At 35.8% G+C, this 16,776-nt stretch overlaps 2 protein-coding genes across 2 annotated transcripts; one reads left to right on the forward strand and one right to left on the reverse strand.

The window, feature by feature from the left end:
- The first annotated feature begins 470 nt into the window (after nt 1-470).
- Nucleotides 471-2,696, forward strand: LOC149382813 (uncharacterized). The gene is made up of 3 exons (XM_089629658.1): nt 471-854; nt 1,071-2,115; nt 2,350-2,696. The coding sequence occupies exons 1-3, from the start codon at nt 610-612 to the stop codon at nt 2,563-2,565; spliced, it is 1,506 nt and encodes a 501-aa protein (XP_089485784.1). The 5' UTR covers nt 471-609; the 3' UTR covers nt 2,566-2,696.
- Nucleotides 2,697-11,835: 9,139 nt separating this feature from the next.
- LOC149382814 (serine carboxypeptidase-like 40) lies at nt 11,836-14,426 on the reverse strand. Its single transcript, XM_089629659.1, has 4 exons — nt 14,000-14,426; nt 12,747-12,854; nt 12,365-12,639; nt 11,836-11,990 (listed from the first exon to the last, which is right to left on the reverse strand). The coding sequence occupies exons 1-4, from the start codon at nt 14,418-14,420 to the stop codon at nt 11,964-11,966; spliced, it is 831 nt and encodes a 276-aa protein (XP_089485785.1). The 5' UTR covers nt 14,421-14,426; the 3' UTR covers nt 11,836-11,963.
- Nucleotides 14,427-16,776: the final 2,350 nt, after the last annotated feature.

A 16,776-nucleotide genomic window follows, 5' to 3' on the forward strand; every position in this document is an offset into this window, starting at 1 on the left:
CCGGCCGAGAATATGCAAACTTTGAGTCGCGGCTAAGTCTGTCAAGGGTACAGTCCAGTGATCAGGTCTGTAGCAGATTTATGGTGAACGAAACGTATAATTGATTTGTATGTTTCTTTATTAGTGACATGTTAGGTAATTAGTGGGGAGACTATACATGTTTACGATTTAGTGTGTCGTGGTAGGTGATTAGTGAAATCATAGTATATTAGTGACATGTACATGTAGTTACTTGTTTTAAGTTTATTGACATGTTTCTTGATTAGTGACACTGTCATGTACCAGTAGTTAATTGTTTTAGGTTTAGTGACATGTTTGTTGATTAGACACTGCGTGTGTGGTTCAACTCCGAACACAGTCGAGAGTGGTTGTGCAAAAGCTGAACCTGCAGAAGTCCCAACTCCACAAGACAGAGGTGCAAAAGTCCCACCTCTACAAGAATGAGTTGCAGTCGAACCAACTCGAGAAGACCAACTTCTAGAAGACTCCACTCCAGCCTTACATGAGATGGGTAATGAGCGCGGCAGCGATGAAGGTGATGAATCGGGTTAGAGCATTTATTCTGGTGAATCGGGTGCGTCTTCTGAAGCGCATGGGTTAACAACGAGTATGGATGAAGGATCTGTCGAAGTGGTTGGTATCGATTCCCCAAAAGCTGTTTATAAAGGAGGAATGTACGCGAACAAAAAAGCATTGCAAATGCATTTGAGCTTGTTTGCGATTCAAAATCATTTCAGTTACAAGACCAGAAGCTCTACTAGAACGTATATCCATGTGGTTTGTCGCGATCCTACGTGCACTTGGGCTGTTCGGGCAGTTAGGATGAGGAACACGAGAATATTTCAGATTCAGAGGTGATTAATTCTGCCACTTAAAAACTTGGTTTTTTTATGATTATTTTTATTTATCTGTATGTATGAAGTATGTAGTCAGTAGGGACAAGTTTAGTTATATGCAAAGTGGTTTAAGAAGTAAGTAGTGACGTATTTATTGATTTAGCCGTTGAAATATGTCATAACATCTGATCTTTTCATATTCGACTCTGTTCATACATGTTCGACGGAGTTCAGAAATGGAACGCACCCTCAGGCCACCTGTACTTTGATAGGGACTTTTATGAAGGACAAATACAGAGATCCCACATTGTCTCCGTATAGGCCGAGAGACATCATTGCTCATATGCAGAAGAATTATGGGGTGGACGTGAAGTATAAAAAAGCTTGGAGAAGCAAAGAAAAGGCGTTGGAGTTGTTATACGGCACCGAGAAAGAATCTTTCGGTAATTTACCTTCTTTGAAGTTTATGATAGAGGAAACTAATCCAGGTTCTTCCCTCGACATTGTGACCACTGTACGAGCCCGGTATTTCAAAAACCTTTTCATGTCTCTTAGCGCATGGAAACGAGGATGGAAGTGGTGTCGTCCTGTCATTATCGTTGACGGTACGTTTTTGAAGAATTATTTTAAAGGTACTCTCTTTTCGGCCTGCGCGATGGACGCAAACGAGCAGATCTTCCCCCTAGCATTCGATGTTGGAGATTCGGAGACCACATCTGGGTGGGTTTACTTCTTGACGAAGTTAAGAGAGGCGATCGGGGAGAGGGAACATCAAGTCATCGTGTCCGACAGGAACAAAGGAATAAAACGCGTCGTCGAAAAGGTATTTACTCACTCGGAGCACGGATACTGCATGTTCCATCTACTGCAAAATGTGAGAAATAAGTTTAAAGAATTGACGAAACAAGCGAAGTGGAAATTTTTCGGTGCTGCAAATTCGTACACGGTCGTTGAGTGGGAAAAGTTTATGGTTATGCTCGATGAGGAGAACCCAGCAATCCGAGCCTATCTTCTGGATATCGGTCCGGCCAAGTGGGCGCGCTCTCATTTCAGCGAGAAAAGGTACTATATTATGACATCGAACAATGTCGAGTCTCTTAACGCATTACTTCTTAAAGCTAGGGAGTTCCCAATATCGAAGATCGTCGATTTCTTGAGGGAGAGAATGACAAAATGGTTTTTTGAACGGAGGCAACGTGCCACTGAAACCGTAACGCATCTTTCTGTTAAGGCACACCTCAAATTAGTCGGTTACATCGCGGAAGCTTCTGGAATGCAGGTACTAATTCAGTAAACCACATGTCGTTAGTCTTTGATATAAGTATTTATTTAGTAACATGATCGACTTTAATGACATGTTACCTTTGTAGTGACATGTTACCTTATTAGTAACATGTTAACTTATTAGTGACATGCGACCTTTTTAGTGACATGTTACATTTTGTAGTGACATGCTGCCTACTGCACTAATGACAAGGTTAGTGACAGGTTATCAAATTCGTTGTTTGTACAGGTAAATCCATCCTCTGTATATGAATTCGAGGTCATTGACAAATTTGGAAAAGCATGGGCTGTCAACTTATACCATAAGACATGCACATGTCGTGTGTTTCAAGTTGACAATTTCATATGCCCCATGGGATTGCAGCTTATCGGCATCAAAATTTTGTTGTTGAAGATTATATTTCGACGTACTATACAGCAGAAAACTGGGTATCTGCTTACGTAGCTGTAATTCATCCATACGACAACAAAGAGACATGGCAAATCCTGGAAGAAGTGAAGCGAATCATTGTTGAAGCACCAAGATGTTACAAGCGACATGCTGGCAGACCTAAGAAGACCAGGACGCCATCTGAAGGGGAATGGGACGTGGCTACTGGAAGAAAATGTAGTCGGTGTCGTGGAGTAGGACACAATCGTGTCACATGTCGAAACCCGATCCGGTTGAAAGTCCGATGTGCATTATAAAACTCAATCCCATATCTTTGAATCAAGACATTGATTATTCATTTTTTTCCTCAGACATATTTATCACCATAATTTGTAAGAAGCAGGTTGATGTCCATAGTGACATGTATGCGTCTGTAGTGACACACATGTCACTATTGTTGTTGGGACTTTTAGTGACTCATTTACGCATTCAATAATATCATTAGTGACATATTACATTGATTTGACTTGTAGTGACATTGTTGGTTGGTAGCGTTAGAACTTTGTAGTGGTTGACGGCATTTAATATTATGGGTAGGTAACTACATCTCTGCATCTATAAGTGACTAGTTATTTGCGGTTTTAGTGACATGAAGATGTCGTTAATGACATGTTATGTTCATAGTGACATCTTGTCGTCGCTAGTGACACCCTTGTCACTAGCTTTGGGATTTTTATTGGCTCATATAGGCGTTGACTTTTATTGGCTTTTTTAACTTTTTGGAATTTAACCTCATAATTTAATAAACATTTTGTTGGTTGGTGGCATTTACAACTTTGTAGTGGTTGGCGGCATTTAATATTATGGATAGGTAACTACATGTCTGCGTCTATAAGTGAGTAGTTATGTGTACTTTACTGATATGTTGATGTCTGTAGTGAAATGTTTATGTCCATAGTGACCGATTTACGTCTGTAGTGACATCTTGATGTCCACCAACCAACCTACCAGCCAACCAACCAATTCCGTCAATTAATTTGTTTGGGTAGTAGTGGTGGTTGTATTGTATTTATCACATTAGAGGACATTTAAGTGGTCATAATTTCGGTAGATAGCAATTAATAAATTCCCATAAAACATGTTTAAAAACACGTGCAGGGATTGTGTAAACGTTTTCACACATCAATGGATATCAACAAGGCAAGCGGTTCGAAGGTCGACGACGAGAAACACACCGACGCGGAACTCCCTGAGGCACAACTCACCGACTTTCAAATCAGCGAGGCTGAATACAAATGGTATTTGGATACTTATGATGACAGTGGAACATGTCCAATTTACTGTGTCGAATCTGTGTTGAAAGAAGTTTATGGGGATGACTGTGAGGACCTCTTGAAGCAAAAGGGAGATTTTATGGAAGTCGTGCCCAATGAGAAAATAGTGTTTATGTTGAAAAGACAGAGAACGGATATCCTCTACAACAGGAGGATTTACAATAAATGATCTTTTTCTGTTAATGTATGTGTACTACGTACTTTTGTTTTCCTTTCATTTCCTTCCATGCAAGTTGTTATGTATTCATTAGTGATTTGTAAGTTATTTTAGTGACATGTTTCTAGCCATAGTGACGTGTTCGTGACAGTAATAGTGACATGAAAAACATTTAGTGACAAGTTGTCCCGCTGCCTACATTTAAGTTGGTAGGTGAAATAAATTAAGTGAAATTTAAGTCTATTGTTGGCATTTAATCCAAGTAGTTGGAGTTGGTGGAAGTTAATATCTCGGATTTTGTGGTTGGGTTCAAAATTTAATCCAAGTAGTTGGACTTAGTGAAATTTAATCTAAGAGCTTTAAATTCTAACAACTCATGTTTATGGGGGAATTAAATAGTCACTAAAATTAGTACATATGTAAATAAATACGAGTAAAAATCAGTAATAATCCACAATACGCATTACCTAAAGATAGAACGATGAATGGATGCTAATGAAGAGAAAAAAGAAGGGTAACCCCGAAGAGGCTGCTTCTAGCTCGGACCTCCAGACCCCTAGTAATGAACTCTCTCCCCGTTTGATTGTGGAATCCTTCTTGAAAGAGACTTTCGGCGAAAACTGGTACGCGTATTTGAAAGCAAGTAGAGCTATTGTGTCCGACCCTAAGACTGAGGAGAGTGTGATTGTCCCAAAGAAGGAACCATGAAATAACTGGACGTAGCTATTTGTAATGTTCGTTTGTAGCGTTCTTATGTACTATGTCATCAATTAATTATTATCGTATAAATGTCACTATTTCTATAATCAAGTCAATATAGATGCTAAAATGTCTATAGGCGTTATGATGTCACTTATATCACAAACATTTCACTGTACACATCTCACCATAGATGTCAACATGCCACTAAATTTACCAACATATCACTACGGGTAACGACTGTCACTAGTGATACAATCATGTCACTAAATGAGCCAATAGCAGTCCCAACACTAGTGACAAAGGTGTCAGTACAGACGAACACATGTTACTATGGATATCAACATGTCACTAGCTACATCAACATGTCACTAGCTACATCAACATGTCACTCCTATCAAGAAGTAACTAATGTTGGAAATAAACACTAATAGTCATGGAACTAATACATGGATTGTGTCACTAATGATAACACCTGATGTCTATAATATTTTTGTAACACCTGATGTCTATAATATTTTCGTGGTGACATATCTTTGTAGTGACATGTTTCTAGTCATAGTGACGTGTTTGTAACACGAGTAGTGACATGAAAAACATTTAGTTACAAGTTGTCACGATGTCTACATTTAAGGTGGTAGGTAGAATAAATTAAGTGAAACTTAAATCTATTGTTGGCATTTAATCCAAGTAGTTGGAGTTGGTGGAATTTAATATCTCGTATTTGGTGGTTGGGTACTAACTTCAAAAATGAAAGAAGAAGAATAAGAAAACCAAAGAAAACAAAACAAACAAACAAAATATCTTACTCCAAAAATGGAACCTAAAGAAAAAGCTCTCATTCCACCATTAACTTCCCCCAAAAATCCCGACCACAATAACGAAGGCTTAACAGATTTAGTGGTTAACCGTTCGAGTGAGAGGCCAATTTTAATTGGGAAATCGTGCTTCGAGAATTGCTAGGCCATAACTGGGAGACTAATTTGAAAGCCACCAGAGCTCTTCTGAAAGTACCAACTACGGGAGAGATAAATTTTGTTCAAAACTCTGCCATTTCGCGAGAATTGTTTGGCGATAAGCCCAATATTCTCAATATCTCATGAATACGTACGTAACTGTTTTTCACTACCTATCTGTAATGAATGTTTTTTTTTATAATCTGTATTTATGTGTAATTAGTGACATATTGATGTCACTACGTCTCTGTCTAATTAGTGTCATGTTCAAGTTGAATCTGTCATTAGTGACATGTTAATGTCACCACTTCCCTGTAATTAGTGACATGTTAGACTCAATTCAGATGTATCTAGTGACTAGTTATAATCAACTCCGATGTAACTAGTGACATGTTATAACCAATCCTGTTGTAAGTAGTGACATATTAGAATCAATCCAGATGTAACACTGACGTTTTCTGGTAACTACTAATAACAACATGTTCTAAAAAATGATAGAAGAAAACCAATACAACTCCATATGAAAGAAGAAAACCAAAATGAAAGAAAAAAAAACAATTCCAACTCCATCTTACTAGTCACCGGTACTCATTCATCGACCTCGGACTCGCAATTGTAACTAAATAAATACAACTTATCACTGAAATTTCAACTTCTTAAATCATTTAACTACTTACATAAATGTAACTAAACCAGGGATGTGATATAACTACAACTAGTCACTACAACTTGTCACTACAATTTCTGAAACCGAAGCAATCCTTTTTTTTTTCTTTCCAACTTCTTAAAACAACTTATCCAGAATCGAGAACTTCCACTAAACCAGGGTGTGATATAAATACAACTTCTCACTGAAATTCTTAAACCATGTAACTACTGACATAAATGTAACTAAACCAGGGAAGTGATATAACTACACTTTGTCACTACAACTATAAAATGTAACTACACTCATAAATAAAGCCTGTGATCAAACAACAGATCAAAAACAAAGAAACTGAAGCCATTCTTTTTTTTTTCTTTCCAACTTCTTCAAACAACTTATCCACAATCCAGAAATTCCACTAACCAGGGTGTGATATATATACAACTTCTCACTGAAATTCTTAAACCATGTAACTACTGACATAAATGTAACTAAACCAGGGAAGTGATATAACTACAACTTCTCACTACAACTGTAAAATGTAACTACACTAAAGCCTATAAAGCATGTGATCAAACAACAGATCAAAAACAAAGAAACTGTAGCAATTCTTTTTTTTTTTCCTTTTTCTCTCCAACTTCTTCAAACAACTTATCCAGAATCCAGAAAATCAACTAAACCAAGGTGTGATATAAATACAACTTCTCACTGAAATTTCGACTACTTAAACCATGTAAATACTGACATAAATGTAACTAAATCAGGGGTGTGATATAACTACAACTTCTCACTACAACTGTAAAATGTAACTACACTAAAGCCTATTACCAAATAACAGCTTTCACACATAAAAACTTAACTGAAGCAGTAATTTATTTTCAACTTCTTAAACAATGTAACTACAGACATAAGTGTCACTAAACAAGGGTGTGATTTGACTACAACTTGTCACTAAATTCGTCACTGTAACTACACGTCTCACTAAAGCCTGTAAAATGTAACTAACCAAACCATTCTATCCAGATTTAGTTACATCTTCGTCACTACTACTTTGGTAACTAACTAATACTTGACAATAAATATTAAACATGCAACTACAATCTGAAATCTTTCGACATTTAGTTACACCTTTGTAACTAAATCTCTGTCATGTAATGCAAACTTCTGCTTACCATTTCAACTGCATCTTCATCGATTTTCTCACTTTGCTTCAGCCGTTTGGCAGGTGATTTCTTTGACGATGGAGCAGATTTCCGCTTCTTTGACAGTGACAATTTCGCTGACACATTCCCACCCTTCTTTGGTAAAGGTGGTGTCTTGTTGGGGGACGATCGACTTGAACGACGGAGTGATGAATTTGGGTTCATGGTATCGGTCTTCCCCGACGAAGACATTTTGGAAAAGTGGGTTGCGATGAAAAAAGGGTTTTTGGGTATGGGTTCTGGGTAGCGGTTTAGGCAAATGGGTTTTTGGGTATCGCCCTTAGCACGGTTGGGTTCTGGGTAGCGATTTAGGAGGAGGGGCGTGGGACGGTTACTATTGTTGGAGGGGCGTGGGGGGAGGTTTAGGTTGTTGGAGGGAAATAAGAGGGAAGGTGGGACGGTTAGGGTGGACGTGGGAGAGAGATAGGGAACGGAGAGAGAGAGACCTGAAATTAAAAAAAAAACTGTGGGAGGGAGAGTAAGAGGGAACGGCCGAGAGAAGTGAAATGAAAAAAAAAATACACAAACAGGGAATGGACGAGAGAGGGAGAGGGAGACCTTAAATGAAAAAAAAAGAAGTTAATATATGGATTATATAAAAAGGGGTATAATAGTATTAGCACATTTAGGGAATCATAGAGGACTCCTAGTTTGGTAAATTTTTGAAAAAGTAGGAAATTGGAAATGGCCCTTAATTTTGTTCTACTCTAGGCAAATCTTCTAAACCTTGGTCTTTAGTCCTTAAACAAACCTAACAAAAAAATGAAGAGTCAAATACAGATTTGCATGAACAAACTCTTCATGGTTTGCTTAAAACAACATATTCACAATCTAAGGATCAAATGGCTATTGATCTTAGTAATTAGTATGATTGTTAGGAAAACCTATGATGTCTATTATGAGACATAGAGAGTTGGAGACTCTATAGTTCTTCCTAGGTATCTTCTGAAGATACTGAATTGACCAGTGCACTTCTAGAGACAGTATAAGAACAAACCATTTAACCTATTTTGTCTCAAAGTCACTATGTATAAATTGCATCATGCTTACCTCAATCCTGAAATGACACATGTCATTTCATAGCTTACGTACTCTCATTTGAGAAAGTCAGAGTTCTAGATTCACTATGTGATATAGACAAGACCTATTGATGAAGTACTAAGTTATGAAAATGTCATGAACAACTTTGTGAAGATCTCATAGATATGAAATTCATGTACAAGATTGCTGAAATGCAATGTATATCACCTCATGCTTTGTTCTTTGGTATGTGAATAAATGAACTGGCCAGTGTCCAAATTGAGTCATGACTTTTTTGGATGAATCAATGTGACTTGTTAGCTCCTCGTTAATACATTGTTTCTAACTTATTCACAAGTGACAAATGAGTTGAGGAAATAACAACTAGAAGGGTAAAATGGTAATTTTATAAATCTCATTTAGTTGATGATATTCATGAAGGGTAAACATAGATAATATTCAATATATCCACTCATCACAATTAAGTAGAATTTTTTAGTAGAAAATATATTCATTTGAACCGAGAAATTTTCATTGTCAACTCTTTAGTGGAGTCAGTTGACATTAAGCTAGAACTTGGAAAATGTTTGTGAACTTTTGTGTCCAAGCATGCTAGCTCAAGCTTTGTTCATTTGGATTCATGAGGTCACTACCACAAGTCATTAGAGTAGGATTTGTTAAACTAGTAGCTAAAAGTCAAAACAAGTTCAAGTGTTGGACTAGACGAATTTTACGAAAATTGTCTAAAGGGTAATTTTGTCCATAAGAACATAAGATAGTATAATTGTCAAAATAAGATTTTGGACATTGTTATATGATGACAATGTGATTGATCCACACGGCCAACATTGAGAATTGAGCCTTGAGGATTGAATTTCATTTTATGGAATTTTATGTGAAAATTCTACAAGGGCTTTTCTTGTATTGTCATGAACAAAAAAAGAAACATCTAGAAGCTTGTTCTAGATGCTCAAAACCATGGCCATCATCAAAGAATAGAGGAAATTATTTTGTGCATTGATGTATGAAGATACTTGCCAAATGGAAAAAAAGGGAAACAAATTTATAGCACCATGCTATTGTGTTGGACGACCAAGAGTTGAAAAAAGGGAAATAAATTTCCAACCAATTGTAGATATATATATATATATATATATATATATATATATATATATATGTCTACAGTTATTGTAATTGTAGACATATAGGTCTACAACTTCAATTGTTTTAGACATATAACTCTACAACTTCAGTTGTTGTAGACGTATTAGTCTACAACAGCTGAAGGTGTAGACCTATATGTCTACAATTACAATCATTGTAGACATATATATATATCTACAATTGGTATAATTGTAGATATACATATTTACAAATATTCTCATTTGTAGACATTTAATTTTTTTCATACAAGATAATAACAAAATCAGATATGTGTTTTGCCTATGCAGGAATGTCATAAATATATATATTTTTGAAGCACTGTGGTACATGGATCGGACCCACAGTATACGTCGAGGAGGAAATTTGGGTATTATGGTGTCGTCTTCGGTGAACTACCCTAGTCTGATGCAGATGTTGTTCGCGGAGCTTGGCTTTTCCCCATCAACTCACAGAATCGTTTTGAAGTACTTGATTGATGGTGCATGTAAACCTGTTGAGATTAAAGATAACGGTCAATTGAAAGCTTATTTGTATTTGAGGAAAACGATTCCTGACGTTGGAAGATTTCATATGATTTTGAAAATATCTGAAGAGCCGCGGGAAGGGCATGAGGCAGCAATGGAGAGCCTAGCTTCTCCAGAATTTAGATAAACTCCTAACACGGTTGAGCCAACACAAGGACTGGATGACATGAATACTTTCTACGAGCCAACGCAAGAACGTAGAGAGTTTCATCCTCCATGTGGAGAGTCCCCTCCTCAACCACATAGACAGACTCCTCCTACTCCGCCTCCTCCACGTAGAGAGTCCCCTCATTCCGCTCTTCCTCCTCCTCTACTTTCCCATTCCGCTCCTCCTCTTCCTCATCCAAGTAGCGATGAGCAAGTGCTGGATATCAATTCCCATGTGACACTCCAGCTTCATAGATTATACGCTAGCAAATTGGTCTTGCAAAAACAATTGTAATTGAATTATACTCATGAGTTTGCATGCCATAAACAAACATTGTACGTTTCGGACAAAGTATTCTTCTAAAGAATGTCTCCATGTAGTTTGTCCGGGAGAGCATTGTAAATGGAGTGTTCGAGCAATTAGAATTTTTTAGGATTAAAAGGTAATTATTAGTTTTTCATAATACAATAATTGTTAGTTTACATGTCTACAAACTACAACAACTATAGACATGCAAGTCTACAGTTGACATAAATTATAGACTTGCAAGTCTATAATTGACAACAATTATAGATATTATAAGTACACAGTTACTCCAACTGTAGACGTCTATATCTATAATTGATGTTAATTGTAGACTTATAAATCTACAGTTTATGACAGTTTTTATTACAATTATACATATAAATCGAAAGTAATTCTCAATTCTGAATTTTCTTATTCAGGTTTGAGAGTGAACATATTTTTCCTATAAATGAAAGACAAGGATATCATCCTCAAACCACATCCGAAGTAGTGGGAGAGGTTGTGAAGCACAAGTGCATAGATCCTTCAATCTTGACTCCAAGACATGAGCATTAGTTTTCCACTGCCGCATAAGTGGTAGGGTGATTTCTGAGACTTTTTGACAAAGCTTCAGACTAGTCAGCAAAGGTAGGCACTCATAGGCCCATACTTGAAGCGGGTAGACAAAACCCGAGAAGTTGATTTTCTGCTTTGACTCGACCTTGGAGGCCATCTTCAGAACATACTTCCGCGCATGTCCGTGGAAGACATTCCAAGCCACGATCCCCAATTGATGGTTGTTGAATTGATCCAAGTCCTCCACAAGCACTGCCCAAGACATGTTTTGGATCGGGGTGTGAGCTGGAGCGGTGAGGAGAATGTTTGTGAGAAAGTGAAGCAGTAACAACTTCACTCGCTTTTGAGTGTTCTCCCAAGACTTGCTTTTATTGAGCATCGACGTCAACATCCTGCGATTCTTCACAACGCCTCCAAGGAAGATTTCCTTGTACAAACTACCGTCCACATCGGTTGAATAATCACAGTGATTGTAATCATCAATGTAGCGAAGACCAGTAATCTCAACGAACTGCTTTGCTGTAAAAGCTCTTGGTTCCCTACCAATCACTATGTAGAGCGCGTCATCTGAATCGACCCCATCAAAATCACCCACCCTCATCGGCGATTAATAATCTTAGATGATTTGGTGATTTTTGGATGATCAAGGAATTGGCCGAAACATGACGCGCTAAACAGCTCCTTCTCCTCAGGAGACATGGCCATGGTCTCCTCAAACTTGTCCAATGCGCCGAAGAAGCTGAAATTATGGTCCACAATCTCTTATTCGGGGACAAATCTCACAAATCCCTGCATATGTCAAGAAAAAAACATGAAACTCTACACAAACAATCCTCATATCACCAGAATTATATTTATACAAATAGTCTTCATACAAAAAACAGTCTACAATTTCTGGAATTGTAGACTTTTATGTCTACAATTCTTGTGACTGTAGCCATTTATGTCTACAGTTCATATAAATGGTTACATTCACAAGAATTGTAGACATAAAAGTAGACATATAAATCCAAGTAGAGACTTATGAGTTTGTACTTACCTAAGAAAATTCATAACTACCTCACATGGGAATGGGATACTAACTAGCTAGCTAGCCCCACTGAAACGTGACAATTTTTTTTTATCATTTTTTATTATATAAAATAAAAATATACAATACTTACTAGAATTCCTTTGAGGTTGACTATTGTCTTGTTGGCTCTCTTGTTGTGGTGGAGAATCGTGTGTGCAAGTTGAGGCACACAATGGCCTGCATAGCTCTCACCGGAAATGTAGAAATCCCTATTTTTATACTCTGGAAATCTCTCCAACCATTTCACAATAAATATGTAATTATCCTCAGCTGTTCTTCCATCGCCACTGGTTTTATAATCTGATGAAGTGTTTGAGTATGAAAATCCAACCCCAGCTGGGGACTCCAAGAACAACACATTTGCAGCTATAACAAAAAATATAAAAAAAAAAATTAATTTAATTTAATTAATTAAAGTAGGAAATAAAAATTATAGGTTAAAATTTAGTCATTTATAATTAAATAATAATTACCGAAATTCCACGAGTATTTGTTCGTATAGAGCGATTTTCCGTCGCTGTGGACGCGGAACGGACCCAATTCTTGCATTGCTCCGTAGGCCAGAGATGAACAACCAGGTCCTGATAAAAAAAAACATATCATCATAAAATAATAATAATAATAATGGAATTTTTATGTAACAAAATAATGTGAAGTCACGCATACAAATGTGGGTGAGCTAAAGCTGGATTATTGTTGGGGATGTCTAACCTTATGGGCGTGTATAATAAACTACATGTTTTTTTATGTCTATCATTTATCTTTTCAATTTTTTTAAATTATTTCGCGTTCTCTGGTTTTTTTTTTATTTATGTTACTGGTAAATTGGTAATAAACAAAGATAATATAATAATAATAATGCAGCAGTTACAAAGTGCACGCCAAAAAAATCCTCAAAGGGAGAGAAATTTGGGATTTGAATCCGCAAAAGTTGTTGGTACTTTATGATGCATGTTTATTTTATAATGGTAATTAGCAATGAGATCGCTCTATATACTAATCAATGACCTACAAATTATCCGTAGTTTGAAAAAAGTATATATTTTATTTATAATGAAAAAGTACTGTACTATACTAATATAGTTGACGCGGTAGATTAATGATGTATCATGAAATTCATACAATGTTGTGAAAGAAAAGCAAACTAAATCAAATCCAAATTCCATTTGTTTTAGTACCCCACTGAAAGCAGAAGAAAATTATATATTTAATAATTAAATTGCATGCCATCACCATCCATTGGCCACCGTCATATAAATGTGTATATATATTGAATTTCTTCCTAACTTTACAAAACTATATATTAAATAAATACATACATAAAATACATCTCGCGAACACAACACAAGAAAATGACTACGGGGTGTGTGAGTGAAGGGGAAAAAAAAGACGAAGATAACAATCTAGCTAATATTTTCAAGAATTTATTCTTTGAAACAATAATGTATTTTATATTACTACATTTTTATTACTTTTTTTTTTTTACAAAAATTACATTCTCTCGTCTCATATATAAACAAATTGTCCCCACATTCTCTCTAACTACGCAACAAAAAACAAATGCCAACAAAATACACCACACAGAAATACAAAAAATAATTGAAAAATTATTATAATTTGAAATGAGATTCATCATAATCGCAATACTGACTAGAAACATGTGTATTTCAAAATATATTTATAAATAAATAAATAAAATGAATGAATGAAAAAAAACAAATAGTACCTCCATTAAGCCAAAGAAGAAGAGGCAAAGACTGAGGATTATACTGAGCCTCGGTGAAATAATAATACATCGAACGACCTGCCGTTTTGTCGACAGTGACGTAACCGCCGTATTGAGAGAACCTCACCAAAGGCTGACCTGGCAATCTCCCAATCCTGTCCCTCTCCTTCGTACCGTCGTTTATCTCTTTCCCGGCGAGAATCGAGTCAACGTCGCCGTTGACCCGGTCGGATTTCGAGGCGTCGAAGAGGGTTGTATCGACTCCGGCGACGCGCTTAGAGTTTGCCTTCGTGAGGTGGAAAAGAGAGTTCTCTTGTTGCCTCTTGCCATGGATTTGACTGGTCAAAAGAGAGAGAACAGTGACGATGAGAAAGAAACTAGAGTTTCTCTTTACAGTGCTGTTACTACTACGACGTAACATTTTTTTTTTTTTGCAGAAGAATGAAATGAAGAGAAGAGAAATGGGTTTGGTTTTTGATTGGTTGTAAGTTTTTGTTTATTTGGTAGAGGGTTGGTTTGGTTATATATGCGTGAGATTTTTTTTTTTTTTTTTTTTTTGTAGAATTAATATTTTAAGTGAAAGTAGTTTTTTTTTTATAAAATAATAATAATTTGTTGGGTATTGAGGTAGTTTTTGTTTATTTTCTACAACTTAGTTGTCACCAATCATGTTATGCCATGCCATGTGATGTGAGTTTGGATTTAGGATAAGTATTTATATAAAAAAAAAAAAGGAGTTCATGTATATGGTACTAAACCATAGTAAAATTACTATCAAAAGTAAAATATTATTTTGGAAATATCAAAATTAGTCCGATTACCGTGCAGGTCAAATCTGTACAACCCCGTGGAGTTTGGAAGTTTGTTATAAAGCGAAAATAGTTCCTAATTAATATAGACGGATCTACAACTTAATTAATTCAGTTATTTCAAACTTATCGAGTATAAATTGAAAAAGAATCCCACTTGCTTAAGTTGGAAAGTTCTATCCTTTCTAAAATTTCAACAGGTTGTTCTTCAGTTTGTTATTTTTAAAAAATTTAATTCAGTTATATTTTTAAATAGGTATGATCAATTAACTTAAGAATTTTTTTTAAAAAAAATGAATATTAACATTAATTACTGAAGTGAGTTGGTATTTTTTTTTTTATTTTTTACAGGTGAGTTGGTATTTGGTACAAGGTGAGTTCGTTGTGACGTGCCTAATTGAAGACAGAGGTGAAATTGATGAGAATTTTGTAAATTTAGAAATGGATATCTGAATTATTAGAAAAGAATCAACGACAAGAAAGTAACATGCTAACTTATTTGCTAAAGTTACGTACTTGACTTGGATGGAAATCAGATTTTGGAAATCGATTAGTTATTTTGTTATCTTTTTCCTACTTTGAAGGAATTGTTACCAAAGTGAATTTATTTTAAGAATATTGTGTAGTCATAATTGATTCACCTATAGTTTACGCACAAAAAAAATACGATTCACCTATATATTTCCCTTGATACCCATACATGTCAACACATAAAAAGAAGAGTAAATGGCGGTATAAATATCATATGTTTACGGGTTTTTGTGGATATATACCTAAAGTTTAAAAGTTGCGGTAAAAATATCTAATGTCAAATATTTGTATTTCCGTCACTACCAGAGGCTGTTAATTTGGATGTATTATAATGAACGGTGATGATACATAAATGGGTAACAAAATGACAATCGTATGAAAAATAAACAACAACACAACGAAACATACTTAAAACAATTTTGAAATTCTTAAAAAAAATAATCAGAAGAACAAGTAAATAAATGAGTACATGATTTTCAGTAAAAACAAACTCTGCTTTAGTTGTTCTTCTAAAATCCCTAATCCCAAATCCAATTTCAAACCCCTAAATTCGCAAGCGATGGAAACATAAATTGAAACAGAAGAGCAGATGCCTGAACAAGAAGAAGAAGAAGCGGAGGAGGCTGGATTTGAGCTTCGCGAAGAGGAATACGCAGAGGACGGAGAGAACGTAGAGAAAACTCTTCCACAACAATGGTGGTCTTTCGTGAATTACGTCTGCGATCAGGTCGGCGATGGCGGCTCTGATGGGGTTAGGTCTGAAAGTGATCTTGAGAGTCTTTGTAGTGACGAAGAAGAGCAAACCAAGAGGAAGAGCAAGAGATAGTACAACCCACGCAAGAAGCAAATTAACAGGGAAGAGCAAATTAAGAGGAAGAGCAAGAGAGAGTCATTGTGTTGTTGTTTATTTTTCATACGATTGTCGTTTTGTTACCCATTTATGTATCATCACCGTTCATATCCAAATTAACAGCCTCTGGTAGTGACGGAAAGACAAATATTTGACATTAGGTATTTTTACCGCAACTTTTAAACTTTAGGTATATATCCACAAAAACCCGTAAACATATGGTATTTATGCCGCCATTTACTCTACAAAGAATATCCATTTTATTTTATATATGGACTTTTCACATAAATATACTTATATGCAATAAATTTAGGTTAATGAAAGAATGAAAATTTTTATAACTAACTTAAAACATGCGTCATTTTTCATATTTCACTCATATTTTCAAAATATTTCATTAGTAATCGTTTCTCTTTTTTCGGACAAAAATACTCTCATGTTTCAGAAATTTAATCAACAATTATTGAAATATGATCACCAATTATTGAAATCTGATCAACAATTATTGAAATTTAGTTAACTATTATTGAATTTGGTTAACTGTTATTAAAATCTTGTCAATAGTTATTAAAATATGGTCAACAACT

This window comes from Urtica dioica, chromosome 10 (genome assembly GCF_054948205.1).
Source record: "Urtica dioica subsp. dioica isolate 48M chromosome 10, U.dioica_male_clone48M_v1_H2, whole genome shotgun sequence".
Classification (NCBI taxonomy): domain Eukaryota; kingdom Viridiplantae; phylum Streptophyta; class Magnoliopsida; order Rosales; family Urticaceae; genus Urtica; species Urtica dioica.